This window comes from Phacochoerus africanus, chromosome 2 (genome assembly GCF_016906955.1).
Source record: "Phacochoerus africanus isolate WHEZ1 chromosome 2, ROS_Pafr_v1, whole genome shotgun sequence".
Classification (NCBI taxonomy): domain Eukaryota; kingdom Metazoa; phylum Chordata; class Mammalia; order Artiodactyla; family Suidae; genus Phacochoerus; species Phacochoerus africanus.
Genome location: NC_062545.1, coordinates 110,299,124 through 110,327,045, shown reverse-complemented (window position 1 = coordinate 110,327,045; position 27,922 = coordinate 110,299,124). Strand labels below are relative to the sequence as shown.

General features: G+C 39.1%; 1 protein-coding gene across 9 annotated transcripts in view; it reads right to left on the bottom strand.

The window, feature by feature from the left end:
• Positions 1-27,922, bottom strand: part of HERC1 (HECT and RLD domain containing E3 ubiquitin protein ligase family member 1) — a 206,552-nt gene that overhangs the window by 147,354 nt on the left and 31,276 nt on the right. For all 9 annotated transcript variants that reach the window (XM_047765943.1, XM_047765980.1, XM_047765969.1 and 6 more), the window contains exons 2-3: positions 8,725-9,680; positions 506-601 (exon numbers count right to left, since the gene is read on the bottom strand). In XM_047765943.1, coding sequence (XP_047621899.1) covers positions 506-601; positions 8,725-9,654 — 1,026 coding nt within the window. In that variant the 5' untranslated portion in view covers positions 9,655-9,680. The remainder of the gene's footprint in view (positions 1-505; positions 602-8,724; positions 9,681-27,922) is intronic.

The window sequence follows — 27,922 nt, the reverse complement described above, 5'->3', positions numbered from 1 at the left end:
ACCTAAGCCACTGCAGTCAGATTCTTAACCTACTGTGCCATAGTAGAAGCTCCAGGAAGTGACTACTCTTAAAGTCAAGATAGCGGTTATTTAGGGAAGGAGGAAAGGGATGACCAGGACATCAAAGGGCTTCTAGAGTTCTAGTAAAGTTTTATTTCTTTCCTGGACACAAATAAAAAACATATTTATTTTTTTATAATTAATTAAGGTACAAGTTTGTTTTTGTCTTTCTGTATTTATTTTTAATAATAAATTTTTAAATTAAAAAATGCGCATGATCTAAAGACCAAAATGAGTAAAAGAGCATACATTGAAAAAGCGTGTCTTCTTCTGACCTCAGATGAACGACACTCCAGCTCCACTTCCTAGAGGCAACCAGCCATTGACGCCACTTTCTTTTGCATCCTTTCCAGAAATTCAATGGATTATTTTTAAGGGATAAATATATGCTATAACATTTTAAGACAAAGCAATTTTTAATGTAAAAGTCGTGATTATTACATACCTCTTCGAAGAGACATAAAGCTGCCTCATAGAGTGAGCACAAGCCATCAGATGTTCTGGTTGGTTCCCTCCACTGACTCCGATCAGCAGATGAGCCCTATAAAGACATTGTGGGATACAGTTTGGGAAGGAGAGAGACATGTATTCAAATTACTTAAATAGTCCACAAAAACATCTGAGGAACTGTGTATATGACAATGTGCATTAAGGTCAAATCCTTAGCATTAGGTCATGAAACTAACTCTACATGTAAGTATTATAAAAGATGTGGCTATAGAGTAAAACAGTAAATTAAGTGCCAATCCCTCACTGATAACCTTATTAAATAATGATTTGTTGTAAACATCACAAAGTTGGACCCAGAAACAGTCAAGGAGGTGGAATTTTGCCATATACACACTCTTTGGGTAGCCAATATCCAATAAATGGGGTCACAGCAAAAATTCTACTCCTCTGGGTCTGCCCTACCCACCTGCTCCCAAGAACAAAGACAAGTAGAACATAGCCAGCTAAAGTGATAACCCTGACCAGAACAGCAAAAAGTCTGTTCCTCCCTTCTTACTTTCAGCACAACTAAGGTCCCACCAATCAGTTCTTGTAGCTACCTGACTACATTAGCAACAAAGTATCTTTTTCCTAGCAGAGCACCTCTCTGCAACTGCCTTCTCTCCACAATAGGGCCCAATGGCTATGACCAGAAATCATTCTCTCACTAGAAACCAATAAACCAAAGAGTGAACTTGATCTCCACTGTTCCCTACAATTCCCATATTATTAAAACTTTACAACACAAATGTTCTTTTTCTGACTTATCAATCCTATAATTATGAAATTTTCATAGTGGCTTTATTTCAAATATTTGTAAAAATACTTCAATTCTTGGACGTTCCTGTTGTGGTTCAGCAGTAACGAGCCCAACCAGTATCCAGGAGGATGAGGGTTCGATCCCCGGCCTCACTCAGTGGGTTAAGGATCCAGCGTTGCCATGAGCTGTGGTGTAGGTCCTCTATTACTGTGGCTATAGCATACACCAGCAGCTGTAGCTGATTCAACCCCTAGTCTGGGAACTTTCATATGCCACAGGTACGGCCCTAAAAAGAAAAAAAAATTTCAATTCTAGTTGATCACCTGGCAAATATACCATAGAAAACTATATTCTTTACTGTGGAAAGGAGGTTGGCTTAGATGCCCTGTAAGACCCCATCTGACTCTAGATTACATGATTATATCAATTCAAACTATTTTAACTAACATTATTCCTAAGTGATAAAAAAATGAATATGCTGGCTATTTAATTTGTTGGGTCATCGGGTGCTAAGCTACTGATGCCAAATTAATTTTTCTTTTTAATTGCTTAAGGCAGTGCTTCACAAAATTTAATGCAGATATCAATTAGCTGGAAATTTTGTTAAAATGCAGATCCTGATTCAGTAAATATAGGTGGGGGCCTGAGATTCTACATTTCTAGCAAGCTCCCAGATGATGCCAATGCTGGAGTCTGAGGCTCACACTTCAGGAGTAGGCTTTAGAGAACCACTTGCAGGTCTTGAAGTCCTATCAGAAGCTGAGTGTTCAAAATTATTTAGTCCCTAGACACACAGGGTGTGGCTACACCAGCAAATACTTTGAGGTACAGCCTTTCCAAATTTCATAATTAGCCGTGTAGCACTTCTGGGAAATACACAATTGTAATCTGTGGCTCCACTATTTAAAGACCATCTCTAGTGATCACCAAACCAAAAGCAGATGAGAAATAACAGCTTGCTATATACCTTCCTAGGAGCTGGCATCAGGGCCATCATAACCCCTTTCCTCTGCCTTTCTACAGTATAAAGGAAAATGCTGAGAACAGCATAAAGTTTTCAGTGACAGACAGACCTGAGTTTAAATCCATGCTCCCTCATTTAATACCAATCTGACTTAAGGTAAGTTTCCTTATCCTTAGATAGGAATAATGCCTCTATATCTAGAGCTAGTGGAAAAGAACAACTGAAATTATGCATAAATCATGCTTAGCATAATTCTTAATACAGAATAAGAACTCAAAACTGCTAGCAGTAATTGTTATTTTTATTGCACACACTGGGAAAGAAGAGAAAACGAGAAAACACAAAACACAATTCTTGCTAAACTTAAAAATACCACACCAATATTAAAAAATCTTTCACTGTCTGCAGTGACTGATTACTGACTTCTGTTCTTCCCAAAAAGTCTACAGTTAAGGGTGAGACTAATCCAGCCCCAGTCAATTAGGATTAAAGACATCTCTAAAACCAATTCTATACAGAATTCTTAATGTGTTTTCTAAACATACTGCATAATGGAAAAAAAGAGCTATACTAGGTATTTTTTAGGAAATTAAATTTTGGAAAATACAGCACATTAAATGAGTAACTTTCATACACTGTTACTTATCATAGGAAGTTCAAAGGTCCAAAGATATAGTGAAAATTAACATAAATACGTGGTTGCACAGCTCTTCATTTAATATCTTCCTCTTACTTACCTACCATTGAAGATAATGTATCTTTTTTTTTTTTTTTGCCATTTCTTGGGCCGCTCCCGCGGCATATGGAGGTTCCCAGGCTAGGGGTCGAATTGGAGCTGTAGCCACCAGCCTACGCCAGAGCCACAGCAACGCGGGATCCGAGCCGCGTCTGCGACCTACACCACAGCTCACGGCAACGCCGGACCCTTAACCCACTGAGCAAGGGCAGGGACCGAACCCGCAACCTCATGGTTCCTAGTCGGATTCGTTAACCACTGCACCACGACAGAAACTCCATTATCTGGTTTTACTCTACTTAAAATTGCTTCATTGATTCCCCACTGCCTACAGAATCAAGCTCAAAACTCCTTAGATGGAATACAAGGCCCTGCCTAGCTTGGCAGCTCATCCCATTCCACCCCATACATTCAGGGGCTTGCTCTCCCACACCTCAGTCACTTTGTGAATTCTAATCCTCTCACCAGAAAACTTTTCTAGCTCCTCCACTCACACACCTCATGTTTGCAGGCAAATTCTTACTTTTCAACTAAACTTAGGGGTCCTTCATTTTCTGTTCCTTCCCCTCTAGCCCTCCTTCTATGTCCCATTAACCACTCCCTGTGCAGTTCTCTACTACAGCCCATCATCATTAATTTGAAATGTCTTGAGCATCTCTTTCCTTAAACTGTGGGCTGACTGAGGACATGGACTCTACAAAGCTTATTCATCTTTTTAACCCAGAGCCTAACAGTATCCAGCATACATACAGTAAACACCTAGTGGCATCAAAGGCCAATAGTGTTTCTAATATTGCTTATTATTTTAGGTTTTTTATTTTAGTAGAATTCAGGGATGTACAGTGATATCATTTCTCTGCTCTTTATTTAAATATAAGTTAATGAATATCCTGTGTCCTTGCAGTTAAACAGAATTATTACATGTGTGGGTACTGGAGGTTTACAATCACACATGCAGGAGTTTCCAGCCTGGCTCAGTAGTAACGAACCCGACTAGTACGCATGAGGACACAGGTTTGATCCCTGGCCCTGATCAGTGGGTTAAGGACCCAGTGTTGCCATGAGCTGTGGTATAGGTCACAGACATGGCTCAGATCCCGCATTGCCGCAGTGTAGCCTGGCAGCTACAGCTTCAATTCAACCACTAGCCTGGGAACTTCCATATACCGCAGATACAACTCAAAAAAAAAAAAACACAACAAAAAAAATCACACATGTAAATACAATTTAAGGCCTGAATTCCTTTCTGTTAGGCCTTATACCATGTACTCAACTGATGGTTATATGTCTCTCTCTCTAATGTCTAGCTTGGAGATAAGTTTTGTCCCAGTTGTTCATGAGTAGAGAAACTTAAGACAGGTCAGGATGGGGTCCAGTGTACCACGAGAAGCTCTAGATATGAGTTCTCAGACAACACTGGAAAGTCTAAGAAATATGGGTTCTAGAGATCAAGAGCATCAGATTCTATCACTTACTGTATAAGGAGTAACAAATATAAAATTTAATTAACTCTTTCCCCTAAAACCAATCTGAAATTTAATTCAATCTAATGTAGGTCTGTGGTGACTTTGGGAGAGCCAAACTAAAACAAACATACAAGATTCTTTACCAGAACATATCCAGAATTCTGAGGAAAGATATCTAGGGTACCACTGTCCTAATACAAAGTTATAATTTAGGGTATAACCTAGAAGCGTAAAGAGAGTGGCCCCTTCTGACTAGATGCATTTAACATTTTGTCCAGATACCAAAGTGGCCAAGAGGAGAGAAAAGTAGAAATCCAGAAATAAAACACATTTATTATATTTTAAGGTAGGCCTTCATTGGGGACATAAAAAGTCAATTTAGGAGTTCCCGTCGTGGCGCAGTGGTTAACGAATCCGACTAGGAACCATGAGGTTGCGGGTTCGGTCCCTGCCCTTGCTCAGTGGGTTAACGATCCGGCTTTGCCATGAGCTGTGGTATAGGTTGCAGATGTGGCTCGGATCCCGTGTTGCTGTGGCTCTGGCGTAGGCCGGTGGCTATAGCTCCGATTCGACCCCTAGCCTGGGAACCTCCATATGCCGCGGGAGCGGCCCAAAGAAATAGCAAAAAGACAAAAAAAAAAAAAGTCAATTTAACATAAACAGGTTAAAGGCTATATATAGTCAGGAAAAACATGGACCTACAAAAAGACTATAGGTTCTAAGAATTAGCACAGTGCCTGGCCCATCAGTGCTTAATCAGGAATACATATTATACTTTCAGTTCTTTGCCAAATGGATGTATGAATTTAGGATAATGGCCACAATTTCTTCACCCTTAAGATAAGGATAAATAATATCTACCTCAACATGATAAGTGAATGAGATGGTATTTATAAAAGCACCTGGTTGGTAGTAGGCACTCAACAGAGGCTAGCATTTTTCTTCCCATATTCATGCAGTAAATGTAATCCAAAAAATGAATGGGATGGTTTAGTTGAGGTTAACTAAATGAAGATATTATATACGTAGTAAATATATAACACATAATATTTACAGTAAGGATTATTTAAGTTTATAGAACCAATTTAAACTCACAAATATGCATACAAACCTATTTCCAAAATGCTGAAAGAGAATGAGGCTAAACAGATAGTGAGAAAAGCACCATCTTCCTGGGGCACCATCTTCCCACTAAGGAGCAATACTGCAGGATAAGGCCTTAGAGGGTAAGATGGGAAAGAGACCACTGAATCAGGTTAATAGCATTCTGTTTAAGGAGGAGATGCACCATAGACAAAAGTATAATCATTTAAGGAGATCGTGCAGTAATTAATATCTTTTCTTGTAACAAAGGCAATGCAAAATAAACATTAACGTGTGACCATGAAAAGGTAACATTATTTTAGGTCATTAAAGCGGCATTGCATATTTGAAAATGATGTAAATTTAGAGAATGTTACCAGTATGTATTAAGAACTAGAAAGTAGAGAAGTTCCCGTCGTGGCGCAGCGGAAACAAATCCAACTAGGAACCATGAGGTTTCAGGTTCGATCCCTGGCCTTGTTCGGCGGGTTAAGGATCCAGCGTTGCATGAGCTGTGGTATAGGTCGCAGACGGGGCTCGGATCTGGTGTTGCTGTGGTTGTGGCTTAGGCCAGCAGCAACAGCTCCGATTAGATCCCTAGCCTGGGAACCTCCTTATGCCGTGGATGCGGCCCTAAAAAAACAAAAGACAAAAAAAAAACTGGAAAGTAGTATGAGAAAACCAGATGTGCAAGTGAGTTTAAATATTGATTAAGAAACCACAAAGAGCCCTAACTGTCCTTCATAGCTATTACCACAAACTTTTCTTAGATCACTGTATCTGTGGCTCTAGGTTTCCACTTCAAGTAAAGATCACAGGGCCCTTGTCAACTTTCCAGATCCCAAGCAAGGAACCACATGCTTTTCTGTTCTTTATATATTTTTATATATTTAGTGGCTTTTCTTGTCTAAATTTTACTTAACACTAAGAAAATCAAATTTTCATAGATCTCCTAAAATCCCCAAGTACTTATTTACAATAAAATTATTTGAAAAAAAATGACCCATGTGTTCCCACTGTGGCTCAGCAGTAACAAACCCAACTAGTATCCATAAGGATTCAGGTTCAATCCTAGCTCCATTCAGTGGGTTAAGGATCCGGCATTGCTGTGAGCTGTGGTGTAGGTTGCAGACAGTTCAGATCCCATGCTGCTGTGGCTGTGGCTAGCAGGTTCAGCTCCGCTTCAACTCCTAGCCTGGGAACATCCATATGCCTCAGCTATGATCGTAAAATAAAATAAAAAAATAAAATGACCCAATTTTTACTATTTAGTTCACAAGTACAAAATGTAAGCCAGGTGAAATTTAAATGCCCTGGTTGGAAAATAAATTCAACATAATATTTTCATGAAACATTCCTGTCGGTCCAAGAGCTTTCCACTTGTTTTTGTGGGGGATTTTTGAGGAGGAGGGAGGATCTGAAAATATACATATACAATTTTACAAGTGGCATTTTTAATTATTTAAACTAAATAAATTTATTAATTGATATGTGGTAATAAAAGACACCGAAAAGGCAGATCAATGTAACCCAACTGAAATTAATTCAATTTATAAGTGTTTAAAATAAATCTTTTTTTTTTTTTGTCTTTTTGTCTTTTTGTCTTATTGCTATTTCTTTGGGCCGCTCCTGCGGCATATGGAGGTTCCCAGGCTAGGGGTCCAATCAGAGCTGTAGCCACTGGCCTACGCCAGAGCCACAGCAACGCGGGATCCGAGCCGCATCTGCAACCTACACCACAGCTCATGGCAACGCCAGATCGTCAACCCACTGAGCAAGGGCAGAGACCGAACCCGCAACCTCATGGTTCCTAGTCGGATTCGTTAACCACTGCGCCACACGACAGGAACTCCTAAAATAAATCTTTATATTCCACATTTGTATTCTTTTTTTTTGGCCACACCCATGGCATGTGGAAGTTCCCGGGCCAGAGATTGAACCCATGGCACAGCAGTGACAACATCAGATCCCTAACCCACGGCACCACCAGAAACTCCGTAAAATCTGTTTTTTTGTTTTGTTTTGTTTTGTTTGCTTTTTAGGGGCCGTACCTATAGCATATGGAAGTCCCCAGCCTAGGGGTTGAATTGGAGCTACAGCTATAGGCCTGTGCTACAGCTACAGCAATGCAGAATCTGAGCCATATCTGCAACCTACACCACAGCTCATGGCAATGCTAGATCCTTAACCCACTGAACAAGACCAGGGATCAAACCCACATCCTCATAGACAGTAGCTGGGTTCATTAGCATTGAGCCACAATGGGAAGTCCTAAATCTGTATTCTTAATTCAAACTTCTATTCTTGGTTTTCACAAAGGCATTAAATTTCAGTCTCAGAAATTCTTGAATTTAATCATACTGCACTCTATTCTATTGCTTATTCTTTAATATGATATCCAAAATTAGTTTATTTATGATAGTCAAACAATTAGGTTCCTTCGGGTATCTAGTATGCTTTCCACAGATCTAGTATGCCCAGTTCATCACTCTCCTTCATTCAGGTGCTGCTCAAATGTCATAATTTGGAGTAGTTCCCTGACCACATAAACTAAAACTCCCCTCCCCAGTGTCTACCTGAGCCTATCATTTGTTAGTCCCTTTCCCTCCCTTATATTAATTCTTAGCACTTCATGCTCCCTGAAATTTATATTTATTGTCTAATTCTCCTACTGGGCTGTTTGCTTCATGGAGAAGAAACTATATTTTTTTCTGCTGTATCCCTAGGGCCAAGAATAATACTTAGCACATCGTAAATGCTTAACAAAAATTGAGGATGAAACTAGAGATTTTTTTCAAAAGACCTTCACATTCACTAGTTAAGGCCCCTCATTTTACATGAGTTTACTAAAACACAGAGAAGTTAGATGAATTGCCCAAATTCACAAAGAAAGCCATAAAACTTAAACTATAACCCTGACTCTTGATCCAGTAGTCTTAACATTTTACCAACTGGCCTGTCCATGAATTACATATTCACATCAACATGCATAAAGGTTTCTTCATTGAAAGAATATAAAATATTTAACAAACCTAACAATCACCAGTAGAATTCTCAAATCATTCACTATTATGACCAATTCATTAAAAGCTGGGCCAAAAAAAAGCTGGGTCAACGTTCCCAAAATTGTTAGATAAGAATTTTAAACTTGATTTATAATACGTACCAAAGAACGCCTCATCTGCATTAATATAGTCATAAAGCAGTCAAAGCTGATCATCCCTTCCTGGCTTGATAGTAGTTTACTTTTCTCCATGGAATTTACAACTGCTGAAGCCCCCAACGCCATTTCTATCCATTCAAGGAGATACCGCAAAGAACCTCGCTGAGCTGCTAAACCAAGCAGCAACTCAGAAGCTAATCTACGACCTAAAATGTCTGCCCCAGAATTGGGAATAGTAACTCCTTTAAGAAATGTTGTTACTTGTGATAAGCAGTCCAAGCCCATAGGAGGAATCTTGCTTTCATTTGCTAAAGATAATGGTGGCAAAGAGCTCACAACTTCAATGGCAGTATGAATAACGTCATTGCAAAGACTGAGGCCAGGTCCCGACACAGGCATCATCCAGCTTTGTCTCAGAAGTGCAAATAATAAACTTAGACCAGTTCGAACACCCATTTCTATAAGTGCATCAGTGCTTGACCGAGGACGTTCACTAACAGAATGGACGTCTGCTGAACCAGAGCTGCTCTCCGGAGAATGCTGCTGCTGTTTCACTTTGCCTTTGTCATGGTATTTATTAGAAAGTGCATAGAAGACTCGCTGGAGTACAAGCAATCGTTTTCGAAGTGCCCCAGCAAATGGGGAATCTGAACATACCATCTTCGCTAGTGCTAGCTGACTGCTAAGAAGGGCATCCAAATAGTGGTCCTGTTCATCACTTGAAAGAGACTCACGTTCAAAGTCTGGCAGCTGTGGTCCTTTGAGGCACAAAACTTGTTGGGGCAAAGGTACTACTTCCTTATTGCTGACCAGTTTAGAATATAGAACAGCAACCCCCTCTCTTGTAGCAATAGATTCACTGTCCTCAGTAATCCAGGAGCTGTTGAGGTGTTCAAGCCATTTCAGTTTCACTGGTGGAACCATAGTTGCCATTTTGATTTACTCTTCATCCATTAGTTCTATAAAGGGAGAAGAAAAAGCAGTCAAAAACCTATGAAGATGATTCACAAAATGTTTCTGAATGTCCATATCATATATCACAATTACTGATTTCAAACTGGTAAAACACAACGTCTGGACTTGAGGAGTTCCTATTGTGGCTCAGAGGGTCTAGAATCCAACTAGTATCCATGAGGATGTGGGTTCGATCCCTTGCCTCACTCAGTGGGTTAAGGATCTGGCGTTGCTGTGAGCTGTGGTGTAGGTTGCAGACACGGCTCTGATCCCATGTTGGTGTGCTCCTGCAGCTGCAGATACAGTTCCGATTTGACCCCTAGCCTGGGAACCTCCATATGTCACAGATGAGCCCTAAAGGGCAAAAAAAAAGTATGGACTTTAGTTAAGAGTAATGTATTAGTATTTTAGCTTTGATAAAGGTACTACGGTTACGTAAGATGTTAACATTAGGGGGAAATGGATGAAGGGTATATGGGAACTCTGTACTATCTTTGTTACTTTTGTGTAAATCTAAAATTGTGCCAAAATAAAAAGGTTTATTTTAAAAATTAGTGATTTATGTACCTTTTCTATTCAGGTTTTAGTCCTAATGTCAGTATAACTGGGTTCTACATGCTGATGGTTCCGAAATTTGTATTTCCAAACCCCTTCCCTGAACTCCAAACCCATATATATGTAATTGCCCACTTGACCTCTCCATACAGACATCTAATAGGTATATCAAACTTAACATATTCAAAATTGAATTCCTAATCCAACAATACCCATCACACCCACCCAAACCTATTCCTCTTGTGAACTGCCTCATTTCAGTAAATGGCAACTCTCTCCTTCTAGTTCCTTTGGCTAAAGACCTTGGAAGCCATCACTGGTTCCTTCTTCTCTTATACTCCAAATTCAATTAGACAGCTCTACTTTGAAAATACAGCCAGAATCCAGAGTTCTCACATCCCTCCATTGCTAAAACCCTGGTCTAAGTCATTATCTCTTGGGTCACTGAAGAAACTTTCTTACTGGTCTCCCTGACTGTACTGAGGAACTTCAGTGACTACAAAAAGGCAGGAATGTCTTTGTATACTCTGTTTACTGCTACATTCCAGCACACAGTAAGTGCTCAATAAGTACTTATTGACAAAAAGTACTTAAAAACTAAGTTTGCTGGGATAAAATATTCACAAGACATAAATCCTACAAAGGACTATCATCCAAGATACATAACAAACTCCTATAACTCAATAATAAGACAACCTAATTTTTTAAATTGTAAAAAAAGATATGAACAAAACTTCACCAAAGATATGTAAATAGACAATAAGCAAAAGAAAAGTGCTGAACATCATTATTCATCAGAAAAAAATGCCAATTGAAGATAAAAAGAAGACAAAATCACATCCACAGGAATTAATTAATTAATTAGGTTAATAATACCAAAAGTTAGCAAGGATGTAGATCAACCAGAACTCTCACAAACCATCTGTGGAAATGTAAAATTGAATAACCACCTCAGAAACTACTTCCTGGTAGTTTCTAATAAAACTAAACATACCTACTCAATGACCCAACAATTCCTCTCCTGGGAATTTACCCTGAAGAAATCATGTCCAAAAAAAGACTTAAAGCTAAATAGTGGCTGCCCCTAGAAGGTGAGGGCATGAAAAGACTGGGAAGGGGCATGAGGGAACTTCCAGGAGTGATGGTAATATTGGATTACAAATGCTTATACATTTGTCAAAACTCAGTGAATATACATTTAAGATTTTTACATTTAATTACATATAAATGTATGTATATTTAGGGGGAAGTATATTGATGCGTGTAATTTATTTTGAAATACATCAAATATTAAGAAGCATTGATGAATATGCATCAAATGATAAGATGTATTGATATATAGATAGACAGATATGTGTTAAAACAAGTATAATAAAATATTAATGGCAGAATTAGTGGTGAGTATAGATTATACGCTTGTTCGTTTTTAAATCTTTCTGCTTTCCTGTGTATTTGAAAATTTTCATCATAAAATCCTATGGGAGAGTTGAGACTAACCCCTACCTTTCAAGCAGAACAGTAGTCCTAACAGTTGGTAGGAGGTGCTGCTGTGGTGCAAAGCATTAAGAATCCAACCGCAGCAGCTTAGGTTGCTGTGGAGGCGCAGGTTCAATTCCTGGCCCAGTGCACTGAGTTAAAAGGTCCTTTGTAGATCACAGCTCAGATTCAATCCCTGGCCTGGGAACTTCCACACGCCATGGGTGCAGCCATTAAAAAAATTAAAAAAATAGGAGTTCCTATCGTGGCACAGGGGTTAAGGAGTCCAACTAGGAATCATGAGGTTGCAGGTTTGATCCCTGACCTTGCTCAGTGGGTTAAGGATCTGGCGTTGCCATGAGCTGTGGTGTAGGTTGCAGACGCGGCTGGGATCCCCCGTTGTTGTGGCTCTAGCGTAGGTCGGCGGCTACAGCTCCGATTCCACCCCTAGCCTGGGAACCTCCATATGCTGCGGGATCGGCCCAAGAAATGGCAAAAAGACAAAAAAAAATAAAATAAAAAATAAAAATAAAAAATATGCTGTTGCTCTAATTTGAACCTCCCTGATTATTAATAAGTCTGAGCATCATGTGTATATTGACCCACTGTACAAACTCTCTGGGAAAACTTTATTCACATCTTTCCAGTCATTTACATTTCCTTTTTTTTTTTTTCTTTTTCTGTGCCCATGGCATGTGGAAGTTCCTGGGCCAGGGATCGAACCTGCCCCACTGCAGTGACAATGTACTGCACCACAAGGGAACACCCAGTCACTTAATTTTCTATTGGTTTATTTTTCTTACCAACTTCTAAAAGGTTTTTGTATTTTATCATTGTCCTTAACACTGCAAATTTTTTTTTTTGGGGGGGGGGGTTCTTTTTGCCTTTTTCTAGGGCTGCTTCCTGCGGCATATGGAGGTTCCCAGGCTAGGTGTCTAATCAGAGCTGTAGTCGCCGGCCTACGCCACAGCCACAGCAACTCGGGATCCAAGCCAAGTCTGCAACCTACACCACAGCTTACGGCAACACCGGATCCTTAACCCACTGAGCAAGGCCAGGGACTGAACCCACAACCTCATGGTTCCTAGTCAGATTCATTAACCACTGTGCCACGATGGGAACTCCTGCAAATATTTCTTCTACATCTATCTTTTACATACACACACCTTTTCTTTATAGCTCCTGCTTTCCATTCTTGGTTAAAAGCACCCAATACCCTCATGCCCTTAACACATGAATTCTAAATTATACAAGTATTCACCTAGATTTTCTTGAGTTATTTTTTATTCTTTTATACAAGTCTTTACATCAGGAATTTAAATGAATTTTATATTCATCTGGAATTTAATTAAGTTCTACACGGTGTAAAATTAGATCCCAATTTTACTGCTTCCAGGTGGAGGGCTACCACCACTTATTAAAAAATCCAGGACTCCCAAGACAGCTGAGAACAATGGCATAACTATCTTCCCAAATTCTTTTTCCAAACAGTAAGGAAAAAAAGTAAGGAAAAATTAAATTCTACATCAAACTACACCCACAATATAATCTGAAGATACAGAAAGACAAAACTACAAATTAATTGTAAAAAAAAAAAAGAATTATCATCCGTCCCAGAGCACACACCCTCACCTCCATCCACCCACAAGGCTTTGTGTAAACAAAAGCAGACTAAGAAAATCTGTAGAGGAGTTCCCATCGTGGCACAGTGGTTAACGAATCCGACTAGGAACCATGAGGCTGCAGGTTAGGTCCCTGGCCTTGTTTCAGTGGGTTAAGGATCCGGCTTTGCCGTGAGCTGTGGTGTAGGTTGCAGACGTGGCTCGGATCCCGCATTGCTGTGGCTCTGTTGTAGGCGGGTGGCTACAGCGCCAATTCAACCCCTAGCCTGGGAAGCTCCATATGCCATGGGAGTGGCCCAAGAAATGGCAAAAAGACCAAAAAAAAAAAAAAAAAGAGAGAGAGAGAGAGAAAAGAAAATCTGTAGAAAAGACAGAAGAGGAAGGACAGTGTATTCCTAAAGGTGATTTGGAATGATTGCCAGAAAGATTAAATCCACACTAAATCTGAAAATACTGAATAAGTTTCCAGGAGCACAGACTACTAGGAAAAGATTTCAAAGTACATTTAATTTAAAGGGTCAGGCATGATTTAAAGGAGGAGGTACAATTTTAAAAGACAGGGGTGATTAATTTATTTATTTATTTATCCTTCAAAGTACTTGGACTTTGCTGTATAGACAGAAGATGGTACCATTAAATTAGGAATATTATAAAGCACCTATTACCATAAAAATGACCAAGAGAAGAGTCTACAGAAAGCTACTGCAGAAAATCAAGAAAATTTCCGTACATCAACTAAGAGAAATCTTCCTGATAACAAGAAAGTATAGCAAAATTAAAGTTAACAATCCAAGTAAAATTAAAGTTACTTAAACATTTGAGAATATAAAAAAACCTTGAGTCAGAAATTCAAAAACTAAAAGCAGAAACTGACCCCCTAAATAAACAAATTTTTAAAAATAATTTTGAGGAGTTCCCGTCATGGCGCAGTGGTTAATGAATCCGACTAGGAACCATGAGGTTGCGGGTTCGGTCCCTGCCCTTGCTCAGTGGGTTAGGGATCCGGTGTTGCCGTGAGCTGTGGTGTGGGTTGCAGATGCAGCTCGGATCCTGTGTTGCTGTGGCTCTGGCATAGGCCGGTGGCTACGGCTCCGATTCGACCCCTGGCCTGAGAACCTCCATATGCCGCAGGAGTGGCCCAAGAAACGGCAAAAAGACAAAAAATAATAATAATAATTTTGAAATTTTTTTGAAAAGGGAAAGGACAGGAAGGGAAGAAAAAAAAGTTGACTGAACTCAAGAAAGAAAAGGAAGAAGAAAACAAAATTCTCAGAAAATAAGAATGAATTATATGATGTTTAAGGAAGAACAGATGCAAATAAAAAATTAGTAAGGGTAATTAAAAAGCAGGGTGGGGTGGGGGCTGGGAAACAAGTATGAGAACTGAAATCACACATACACACAAATGAGTCATCAAAGTAGTGGAAACAGGAGTTCCCGTCGTGGTGCAGTGGTTAACGAATACGACTAGGAACCATGAGGTTGCGGGTTCGGTCCCTGCCCTTGCTCAGTGGGTTAATGATCCGGCATTGCCGTGAGCTGTGGTGTAGGTTGCAGACGAGGCTTGGATCCCGAGTTGCTGTGGCTCTGGCGTAGGCTGGTGGCTACAGCTCAGATTCAACCCCTGGCCTGGGAACCTCCATATGCCTCGGGAGCAGCCCAAGAAATAGCAACAACCACAACAACAAAAGACAAAATACAAAAAAAAAAAAAAAAGTAGTGGAAATAGAAGACAAGCAAAGAAGGGCAGGTATTTGTACTACTAGAGTACCTAAAAAAAGTAAAACACAGCAACAACAACAAAACTACAACAGAGCTGATTTTAAAGTTACAACCAAGAAAACCTGCCAAAAAATGAGGGGGAAAAAAATCTGAATTAATACAATAAGGGCTCATAAGGCACCTGGGAAAATTAACCCAGAACAATCAACTCCAAGTAAATTCAATGGTTTAGATAAAATCCTCAAGGCCTCCAGGCAAAAAGATCAAATAGGAGTTCCCGTCGTGGAGCAGTGGTTAACGAATCCGACTAGGAAGCATGAGGTTGCAGGTTCGGTCCCTGCCCTTGCTCAGTGGGTTAACGATCCGGCGTTGCCATGAGCTGTGGTGTAGATTGCAGACGTAGCTCGGATCCCGTGTTGCTGTGGCTCTGGCGTAGGCCAGTGGCTACAGCTCCGATTCGACCCCTAGCCTGGGAACCTCCATATGCCGTGGGAGCGGCCCAAAGAAATAGCAGAAAGACAAAAAAAAAAAAAAAAGATCAAATAACTTAAAAAGGCAAAAGAATTAGACTGGCATTGGACATTTCAAAAACAATCAAATAAATAGCATAGCAACAGCTTTTATAAAGCAAAAACTAAAGGAAGTGCAAGAAAACACTGGAACACACAAATAATGGAAGACTTTAACGTACCATTCTCAGTACAAAAATCAAGTGGACAAAAATATGGAAGGAAATAAAAGATGTAAACAACACGATAATTAACTCTTTTTCTACTAATAGGACCTATTTCTGAATTCTCTATTTTGGTCCACTTGTGCATTCTTATGCAAACAGTGACTTGATTACAGTGGCTTTAATTTTTTCTCTTTTCTTTTTACGGCCATACTCGTGGCATATGAAAGCTCTGGGCTAGGGGTCAAACCAAAGCTGCGGCTACGGCCCACATCTACGCCACAGACACTGGCCTACTGCCACAGCCATGGCAATGCCGATCCAAGCCCCATCTGCAACCTATGCCACAGCTTGTGGCAATGCCAGATCTGTAACTCACTGAACGAGGCCAGGGATCAAACCCACATCCTCATGGACACTATGTCTGGTTCTTAACTTGCTGAGCCACAACAGGAACTCCTACAGTGGTTTTATAAATGTTCTGATGACTGATAAGGCAAGTCCCTAACTTTTAAGATTATTTTATTCAATTACATGCTACCTCTCCCAGTTCTAATTAGAACTGCATTAAATGTATATATTGATTTTCAGAAAATAGACATTTTTATGATAATTTGTCTACCCAAGAAAATCCCTTTCGATTTGATCCAATCTTATTTAGATTTTCTTCATATAAGTCCTGTGCCTTTTTTGATAAATGGTTCCTTAAGTATTTTTGATTTTCTGACTACCATGAATGGAATTTCCCCATTTCAATGACTGCTGCCATCCAGCCACCTGGGTACTTTCGTAACTTTTCCAAATTATGCAAACATGGGGGTGAATCAAAGAAATAGAAAATATATAACAATGGAAAATGAAGAAAGCAAAGAAGTATTAAAAAGATAAAAGAGAGAAAAAAGGTCATCTATAAAACTAAATATAGCTACCACATCACTATCAGTAAGCTCATCTAATAAAACCAAAGACAGAGTTCCCAGTATGGTGCAGTGGGTTAATGATCCGACTGCAGTGGCTTGGGTCACTGTGGGGGCAAGGGTTTAATCCCCAGCCCAGCACAGTGGGTTAAGGATCTGGTGTTGCTGCAACTATAGCCTAAATGCCAGCTGCAGCTCAGATTCAATTCCTGACCTGAGAACTTCCACATGCTGAAGGTGCAGCCAAAAAAAATTAAAAAATCAAAAACAAAAAAACAAAAATCAGAGACTGATACCAAAAAAAAAAAAATCTAACTGCTACCAGAACAAAACACAGGTACAATTATTTATAACCTCTGTTACAAATTAAATATACATAATAAGGTTTAATAGGTAAATCTCATTTAAAATATATTGTTATCTACACGAAAGTGATATAAAAGTAATTTGGAAATGTTAAAGGTAAAATGTAGGGTAATGATTTAACAAGAAAATGGAAACTCAGCAGCTAGCAAAGCCGACTAGCATCCAAGAGGACAGGGGTTCGATCCCTGGCCTTGCTCAGTGGGTTAAGGATCCAGCGTTGCCATGAGCTGTGATGTAGGTTACAGACATGGCTCAGATCCTGAGTTGCTGTGGCTGTGGCGTAGGCTGGTGGCTACAGCTCCAACTGGACCCCTGGCCTGGGAACCTCCATGTGCTATGGGTGCAGCCCTAAAAAACCAAAAAAAAAAAAAAAATGCAAACCAAAAAAAAGTATTAATAACAGGTAGTAATTGGGAAAAAGGAGTTACTTGGTAACCAACAGTATACTCACTACCAAGATATACCCTAGTGCAAACCTTCATGTACAAGTACAGAAATGAAATACATGAAGCAGAAACCAAAGAAATTACAAGGACAAAGTGTCAACCATAATAGACTTAAATCCTTAACAATTAAGCAAACAAAAAGAACAGTATTTCTGGTTCTCATCTATTGTCAGACCATGAATTCCATGAGAATCAGATGAAATCTGAGGATCTTGACTCCTCCAAAAATAAAATTCTTATGCACATACTTATAAAACTATGAGTAAAATTCCAAAGGTTTCACAGATGTCCTAAAGTCATACATATGCCAAACTGATAAATATTCAGATGTTCTACAATATTAGTGCCAGTGCAAAATCTTTAAAAATTGACTATTTCTAGGTCTAGAAATTACCATGCTAAGTGAAGTTAGTCAAACAGTGAAAGACAAGGATCATATGCTATCACTTATATGTGGAATAAGGATATAAACGACTTATTTGCAGAACGGAAACAAATTCACAGACTTTGAAAAACTTACAGTTACCAAAGGGGACAGGTGGGGAGAGGAAGGGGTGGACTGGGGGACTGAGATGGAAACGTTCTAAATTTACGTTGTGATGATGGTTGAACAACTGTAAATATAGTAAAATTCACTGAATTTTAAAAAATGACTATTTCAAATTATTCCAAAATCTGGGTTTCATTTAGACCATATTTCTAACCATAAAGCAATGAAACAAAAAGTATTTATACAAACAACTAATATGGAACTATCTACAAGATATATTATTAAATGAATTATATATATTATATATAATTATATATATACTATAATTATACATATATTATATATATGTATATATTATTATAATTATATATATTATGACTATAGGAATTGATATATAAAATATTTATATTTTAAAAGATTTAAATATGCAGGTATGCTCATTAATGCATAAACTCTAGAAGGATACACAAAAAAAACTAGGAACACTAGTTGCCTCTTGCGGGAGGGAACTGGGTTACTGAGAGATAGGAGTAGGACAGATATTACTATTCACTGCATAACCTTTTGAATTTTATATATGTGCATTTGTTACCTATGCAAATTTTTAAATGATGAAAACCAAAACATGGTAAAAAGCTAAAATTTTGTTTGTTTGTTTGTTTGTTTGGTCTTTTTAGGGCTGCACCCATGGCACATGGAGGTTCCCAGGCTAGGGGTCCAATTAGAGCTATAGCCACCGGCCTATGCCACAACCATAGCAATGCGGGATCCGAGCCGCGTCTGCGACCTACACTACAGCTCACGGCAACACCGTATCCTTAACCCACTGAGCTAGGTCAGGGATTGAACCCATGTCCTTATGGATGCTAGTTGGGTTTGTTAACTGCTAAGCCACAATGGGACCTCCACAAGCTAAAATTTTGGAAGCTCTCTTCTAAAGTTTTTTAAGAAAAAAGGGATTTCACAAAATCTAGAAAAGTACATAAAAAACATCATATATCCAGGAGTTCCTGTTGTGGTACAGCGGAAATGAATGTGACAAGTATCCATGAGGAGGCAGGTTCGACCCCTGGCCTCTCTCAGTGGGTCAGGGATCTGGTGTTGCTGTGAGCTGTGGTGTGGGTTGCAGTTGCAGCTCGGATCCCGTGTCACTGTGGCTGTGGCACAGCCCAGCGGCCGTAGCTCTAATTCAACCCCTAGCCTGGGAACTTCCATATCTCCCGAGTGTGGCCCTAAAATGCAAAAAAATAAAGAATTAAAAAATAAAAAATAAATACACACACACACACACCACACACACAAATCAACAGAATACAGGCAAAGTTGACTCAAAGAAATATACAAATATTTCATTTCTAAATATTTACATGTATAATTCAATTCAGGATTAGAAAAACAACAAAATAAACTTTATGAAGGGAATAATAAAGATAATACAAATTTACAGGAGTTCCTGTAGTGGCTCAGCGGAAACAAATCTGACTAGTATCCATGAGGATGCAGGTTCAACCCCTGGCCTCACTCAGTGGGTTAATAATGATCTAGTGTCGCCATGAGCTATGGTGCGGGTCGCAGAAGTGGCTCAGATGTGGTGTGTCTGTGGCTGTGGTGTAGGCCTGCAATTGCATCACCAATTAGACCCCTGGCCTGGGAACCTTCACATGCCATGCGTGTGGCCCTAAAAAGACCAAAAAAAAAAAAAAAATTTTTTTTTTTTACAGAAAAGACACAAAAACAACAGTATCAATAGCAAAGTTTCAGAGATGATTCTTTAACAGGAAAAAAATGAAAAAGGCAGTCAGCTAACCTAATCAAGAAAAAACAAATAAAAACCGTAAGATACTCTCTATTATGAATAAAAATGGAAACACAGCTGTGGAAAACAGTTCAGCAGTTCCTCAACTAGGTCTAAACCCAAGAGAACTGAAAACACATGCATAGGAAAATTTGTATGGGAACATTCACAACATATTTACTCATGTAGCCAAAAGGTAGAAACTCAAATGCCCTCAATAGATGAATAAGTAAATAAAATGTATTGCCTATACAATAGTGGAATATTACTCAGCCATAAAAAGGAATGAGGTATTGATATCTGCTCCAACATGACTGAGCCTTATAAAATTATACTAAAATAAAGTAGCCAGACACAAAAAGTCACATATTGTATGATTCTATTTGCATGAGATGTCCAGAATTGTTAAATGAATAGAGACAAAAAGAAAAAAACATTGCCAGGAGCTAGTGGGGGCAGAGAATAAAAAGAAACTGCTTAATGGGTAAGGGGTTTTACTTTGGAGTAGTGAAAACGTTTTGAAACTAGACAGAGATGGTGGTGGCACAACATTGTTAAGTATAAATGAATTATTCACTTTAAAATGGTTAATTTTGTGTTACAAGAATTTCAACTCAATAAATTACTGAAAACAAAAACAGTATAGCAGGAAGTGCTTCCCCCAAATAAATTCAGGATGTGTTATCTAAAGAAGGCAGAAGGGCCCCTTATCAAGTACTGTTGACTAACAATTACGCCGTCATATACCAGACTTCTGGATTCACGTCACACCCAAAGAAGGCACCAAACCCCAGATGGGCACAACATATGGCAACATGAAGGTAAAGTGCAGGATCTGGAGAAGATGATACCTGAGGCTGACAGCTTTCCTAAGATGGACCAGCCCTGTATACATTCCTTTCAATACTGTCTCTTACTTTGTTTTCTCCTTACCTTCCATAGGATAACGCCCTCATGTGTATTTCCCAATCCCTTGCAAAAGGGGAAAAATTCTCTGATGGCCGGATTTGCCAAAGAAACCTCAGTCCATCCAATTCTTCAGTTCACCCTATAAGTAATTTCACCTGGATTCCATATGCTGCTGCCGGTTCCAAATGATCCATGTACCCATTTTATAAAGTAAGGCTGTAAAGCCCACCTAACTTTATTCTTTGCTTCAATTTGACCCAGCCCTGGGATGGGAAAACAAGATATTTTGAATACTTGAATGAAAAGCTCTGCAGAGTTGCCAATCCAAGTCCAATCATTTGTAAACTTGTTGACATATCTATCTATCCAGGTAAACTCTCAGTGTGTAACAACACAATGTCTGAACCTTCACTGAGTAATACTAACATCTCTATGTCATTGAATGAATCCACAGATACTACCACTTCTGCAGGTGCCTTATGTATATCCCCAGTTACACCTTCATATGTAGAAGTTTGGGGAATGATCTTCATGCTTTGAGACCCTGTTGACTTGATAACTGAGAATACAAGGACAGTGTGCCCTTCCTGTCTTCACTGCCCTATTCACTGTCCCTACATAACCAAATAGCAGCCTCTCACTGGTTTGTCCCCCTAAACATCTATGATGATCTCAGGCAAGAATGTCCAGGAGGCATAAATTATTCTGGCTTTGCCTCTGTAGGGAGAGCTTTCTCCCCATGGATAAGAGTGAGTGCTAATGAAAAAATAATCAGGAGTTCCTTCCTGAAATTAGGAGAGCTAGCTGACTTCATAGCAAACACAGTTTCCCTCAACAATGGTTGCTTACGGGAGTTCCCGTCGTGGCTCAATGGTTAACAAAACCGACTAAGAACCATGAGGTGGCGGGTTCGATCCCTGGCCTTGCTCAGTGGTTAAGGATCCGGCGTTGCCGTGAGTTGTGGTATAGGTTGCAGACGTGGCTTGGATCCCGCGTTGCTGTGGCTCTGGCGTAGGCCAGAGGCTACAGCTCTGATTCAACCCCTAGCCTGGGAACCTCCATATGCCACGGAAGTGGCCGAAGAAAATGGCAAAAAGACCCCCCCAAAAAAATTGTTGCTTAACTCACAATGTTAGTAGAAGAAAGTCTTTTTTATCCTCTTTACTTCTCTAGAGTCTTAAATATTCTTCAAGAAAAACAAAAAAGTTTGTATAGGCATATTGTTTTCAATTACAATATAATCAAAGGTTATCAATGCGCCATTGTTGTTTTAATTTAGAATACATATACAGAAATGCAAAAGTTATCTTCATAATAGTCTTGTATTTATAAACAGAATTTTAACAACCAAAAAATTCCTAAAAAAGTTTTTAAGGATTTATTTTATCTATCATGTTTCTAACTATAATATAGAAGTTTTGAAAAACAAAAATGAAATAACATAGCTTAAAGGTCTTTGTCCTTTCCTTGGTCATACAGAAATTTGCAAAGTTATGGGACAAATACCACAGAATATATCCATCAGCTTGCTACGTGAGACATGTTTACTGGATAGTTTTACTTACACTTTGTCATTTCATATTTGTGTTATACATAAACATCACAAAACCTCTGGGTATATTCTGACAATGCATTTGTAAAACAGAAAGATGAATCATCAATGCAGCAAGATTTGCCGAAGAAAGGGGAAAGAAGTTTTTCAGAATAATTATAATCAGCAGAGAGGTTCAAAGAATAAAATACAGCATCAAACTAATAACATTTTCAATTAAACTTCTGAAAAGTTCTGCTTAGTCCTTTTACTATATAATGTTGTAGGCAAATAAAAGAATGAAAACCAATTCATCAAATGATAAATTTTGGTTCCTTCAGCGCTAAACCACATAATAAAATCAACTAGAATGTCTAAATTTTTCAAGCTGTAAGCCCCATTCATACCGGCTATAATCAAGATGATCTCTAAATGTGAAAGACAAGAATAAATTAATTTTAGCCCTCAGTAAGATGCAAAATGAAGTTAATTTCTTCAAATATTATTTAAAAGCTAGTTTTCAGACCATCCATTTCAAAGCCAAGTTATCCACTACTTATAGAATCTCCACTGTTGATATCCCACCATTGTTCAAAAACAGCAAAATCTATGATTTAATCAAATACTTTTCAGTGTAGTTCCTGTTATCAGCAACCGTCAAGCTGGGACAAGGTGCAATAAACTGATAACTGATTTTACTTTTTCATTTCCCCTGAAACTCCAAGAAAGTATACAGTAGGTTCACAAAGTTTATATCTTTATATTCAATTATTTTCAAACCTTAATGTCTTAATCCAGTTTATCAGTTTCCTACCTTAGCTACAAAGAAGTTGAGCACAATTCAATTAATACTAGAATGGGATAGGGAAATTAAGACACTAATCAGAGTTCTCTTGTGGCACAGTGGGTTAAGGATCTGGCTTGGGTCACTGCTATGGCACAGGTTTGATCCCTGACCCGTGAAATTCCATGTTCTATGGGTGCAGCCGAAAAACAAACAAACAATAGCAAAACAAAACAAAACAAACAAAAAACCACTAATAATCAAGAAATGACCTATCATAAAATTACTTACCCTCCCAGGGCTCATCTACAAAATAAGGGATTCAAATGAAATAATCTCCAAATCTTCCAGGGGGTGGCGGTTGCTAGTGGAGTCAACCACATGATTAGAGTTGGAACTTTCAGTCCCAACCCCTGACCTCTTGCAGAAGGGAAAAGGGCTGAAGGTTGAACTCTATCACCAATGATCAGTGATTTAATCAATCATGCCTATGTAATGAGGCCTCCGTAACAACCCAAAAAAGGACTGGGTTCAGAGAGCTTTCAGGTTGAACACATGGAGATTTGGGAAGACTGGCATGCTCCAAGGAGACACAGAAGCTCCACATCCTTTCTCCATACCTAATCCTATGCATCTCTTCCATCTGGCTATTCCTGAGTTACATCCTTTTATAATAAACAAGGAATGTAGTGAGTAAATCATTTCTCTGAGTTCTGTAAGCCACTCCAGCAAATTAGTTGAACCCATGGATGGGGTCATTGGAACCTTCAATCTACAGCTAGTTGGTCAGAAGCACAGGTGACAACCTAAACTTACAACTGGTGTCTAAAGGTGGGGATAGGGTCATATAGGATTGAACCTTTAACCTACGAGATTTTATACTATCTCCAGGTAGACAGTGTCAAACTGAGTTGAACTGTAGAATAATCACTCAGTATCCAAGAACTGTGTAGTGATGTGTAAAAAACCCACATATTAAAATTGGAAGTGAGTCAGAACTGTACATATAAGTGAAAATTCTCTCTATACTGACCCACTAGCTTAGCTTCCTTACTCAACTCCCTAATACCAGATTCTCCCCAACTTCAGTTCATCCTCCATCTTTCTACAAATCTGATGTTACCCTCTTGCTTTTTATTTTTCTTTTTAGGGCCACACCTGCAGCATATGGAAGTTTCCATGCTAGGGGTTGAACTGGAGCTACAGCTGTCAGCTCACAGCAACACCAGACCCTTAACCCACTGAGCGAGGCCAGAGACAGAACCTGAATCCTCGTGGATACTAGCCGAGTTCTTAACCCACTGAGCCAAAACAGAACTCCAAGAATGTCCACTTTCGCTACTTCTATTCAACACAGTACTAGAAGTTCTACCCAGATTAATTAGGCAAGAAAAACAAATAAAAGGTATCTAAATTGAAAAGAAAGAAGATTATCTCTGGGAGTTCCCATCGTGGCTCAGTGGTTAATGAATCTGACTAGGAACCGGTTGGGGGTTCGATCCCTGGCCTTGGTCACTGTGTTAAGGATCTGGCGTTGCCATGAGCTGTGGTGTAGGTCGCAGAAGCCGCTCGGATCCCACATTGCTGTGGCTCTGGCGTAGGCCAGAGGCTACAACTCCGACTGGACCCCTAGCCTGGGAACCTCCATATGCCACGGGAGCAGCCCAAGAAATGGCAGAAAGACAAAAAAAAAAAGATTGTCTCTGACTGCAGATAATATCTTACATGTAGAAAACCTTTAAGAGTCCACAAAAAAAGCCGAAACAAACCAAAATGAACCCATTAGAAATAACAAAGCAGCAGGACATAAAATCAACAAAAATCAGTTGCATTTCTATAACCAACAATCTGAAAAGGAAACTAGAGAAACAATTCCATTTATAATAGCATCACAAAGAATAAGATACTGAGGAATTAACCAGTGAGGTGAAAGATTTGTACAATGAAAACTATAAAAACGCTGCTCTAAAAAATTAAAGAAGTTCCCTACTGGCCTAGCAGTTAAGGATCCTGCACTATCACTGCTGAGAAGCAGGTTCAATCCCTGGCTGAGGAACTTCCACATGCAGTGGGATGTGGCCGGAAAAAAAAAGGAAATTAAAGAAGACATAAATAATGGAAACACTTCCCATGTGCATAGATTAGAAGATTTAATACAGTTAGGATGATGTCAATATATAGATTCAACACAATCCCTATCAAAATCCCAATGACAGTTTTTGGCAAAAATAGAAAAGCTGACCCTAAAATTAATATAGGATCTCAAGGGCCAAAACAATCTTGAAAAAGAACAAAGCTGAAGGATTCACACTTTCTAACTTCAAAACCTGCTACATTCTTAGGTTCTCAGTGACCCAGATAGCTGCTCCAGCCCCCAGGGGGTGCTGCACTCCTGAGGAACAGCCGCCCAACACCGCCAACCCCCTGCAAGAACCCCACAGCCTAAAAACACCAGAGCAAGCTCTGCATGACCAAGTGAAATCTGCTACCATCGTGGTGTGGACCTCCCAGTCCTGTCTGCCCTCAGGAAGCCCTCCTTTGCTTCAAAGAAACACTGTTAGCCCCATCAACACTCCAGAAAAGCCACACTGCCTCAAAAAAGATTGACCAACAACGCCAGCCCTCAGGAAATATTCCACGGCAGTGACAAGGCAAACACTGCCCGATAACGGAGAGTACAACTCCCTCAGGAGAAAGAAAACAACAAGCAAGATGAAGAAGCTGAGAAACCACCCCCAGTCAAACCAACAGGAGAACTCACCTAAAACAGTCAACAATGAAACAGATCTCTGCACTCTGACAGACCTGGAGTTCAAAAGAGAAACAGTGAAAATACTGAAGGAATTAAGAGAAGATATGAACAGGAATGCAGATACCCTCAGAAAGGAACTAGAAAATATAAGGAGGAGCCAAGAAAAACTAGAACATTCATTTGCAGAGATGCAAACTGAACTAGGGGCAGTAAAAACCAGAATGAATAATGCAGAAGAACGAATCAGTGATATGGACGATAGAATAATGGAAATCACCCAATCCGGTCAACAGACAGAAAACCGAATCAAAAAACTGGAAAGCAATATAAGAGACCTATGGGATAATATAAAGCGGGCCAAGCTACGTATAATAGGAATTCCAGAAGGAGTAGAAAAAGAAAAGGGGATAGAAAATATATTTGAAGAAATTATCACTGGAAACTTCCCAAATCTAAAGGATACTGGGTTCAAGAAACAAGAAGCACAGAGGGCCCCAAACAAACTGAACCCAAATAGACCCACAGCAAGACACATCATAATAAAAATGGCAAAAGTTAGTGATAAAGAGAGGATCCTAAAGGCAGCAAGAGAAAAACAGAATGTTACCTACAAGGGAACCCCCATAAGAATATCAGCTGACTTCTCTACAGAAACACTACAGGCCAGGAGGAAATGGCAAGAGATATTTAAAGTGCTAAAAGGAAAAAATATGCAACCTAGAATACTCTATCCAGCAAGAACATCATTTAAAATAGAAGGGGAAATAAAAATTTTTTCCAACAAACAAAAACTTAAAGAATACAGCAACACAAAACCCAGGTTAAAAGAAATATTGAAAGGGCTTCTCTAAACCAAAAAGAAAGGAAGGAAAGGGAAGAAAAAAAAAGAAGAAGAAGAGGAAGAACTAGGACTGAGGAAACCACAATCAGAGAGCAGTCACTCAAATAAGCCAGCATACAGATTTAATCATGAACAGGCCTCAAACAAAATAAAATTAAAAAGAAAAAAAGAAAAAAGAGTCATCAAAACCATAAAATGTGGGCAAGGGATGTTAGGAAGTAAATAACCCTTTTTGTTTGTTTGTATGTTTCTCTTCTTAATTTTAATATAGTAATGAAGTGTTTGAACTTACAGGACCATCAGGCTAAAACACACAATTATGGGAAGGGGTTAGCATACTTAAAAAACAGGGCAACCACTAGCCAAAACCAAATACTGCATTTGCAAAAAAAAAAAAAAAATACACTCAAGCAGATAATAACAGGAGACCATCCAACCAAAAAAAAAAAAAGAAAGGAAGAATGGAGAACCATAGAATCAACTGGAACACGAGGTTCAAATGGCAATAAGTAATCATCTATCAATTATCACCTTCAATGTCAATGGACTGAACGCCCCAATCAAAAGACACAGAGTGGCTGAGTGGATAAAAAGGCAAAAACCTTCAATATGCTGCCTACAAGAAACTCACCTTAGGACAAAAGATACATATAGATTGAAAGTGAAAGGGTGGGGAAAAATATTTCACGCCAAGAGACATGAGAGAAAAGCAGGAGTCGCAACGCTCATATCAGACAAAATAGACTTTAAAACAAAAGACATAAAGAAAGACAAAGAAGGACACTACTTAATGATTAAGGGATCCATCCAAGGAGAGGATGTTACTATCGTCAACATATATGCCCCAAATATAGGAGCACCCAGATACATGCAACAAATATTAACAGACATAAAGGGAGATATGGATGAGAATACAATCATAGTAGGAGACCTTAATACCCCCCTCACATCAATGGACACATCCTCTAGACAGAAAACCAGTAAAGCAACAGAGATCCTAAAGGAAACAATACAAAAGTTAGACTTCATTGATATCTTCAGGACACTACATCCAAAAAAAGAAGAATACACATTCTTCTCAAATGCTCATGGAACATTCTCAAGAATCGACCCCATATTGGGATACAAAGCTAATCTCAATAAATTTAGGAGCATAGAAATTATCTCAAGTGTCTTCTCTGACCACAATGCCATGAAATTAGAAACCAACCATGGGAAAAGAAATGACAAAAAACCTACTACATGGAGACTAAACAACATGCTACTAAAAAACCAATGGGTCAATGAGGAAATCAAGAAGGAAATTAAAAACTACCTTGAAACACATGATAATGAAGACACAACCGCTCAAAATCTATGGGATGCTGC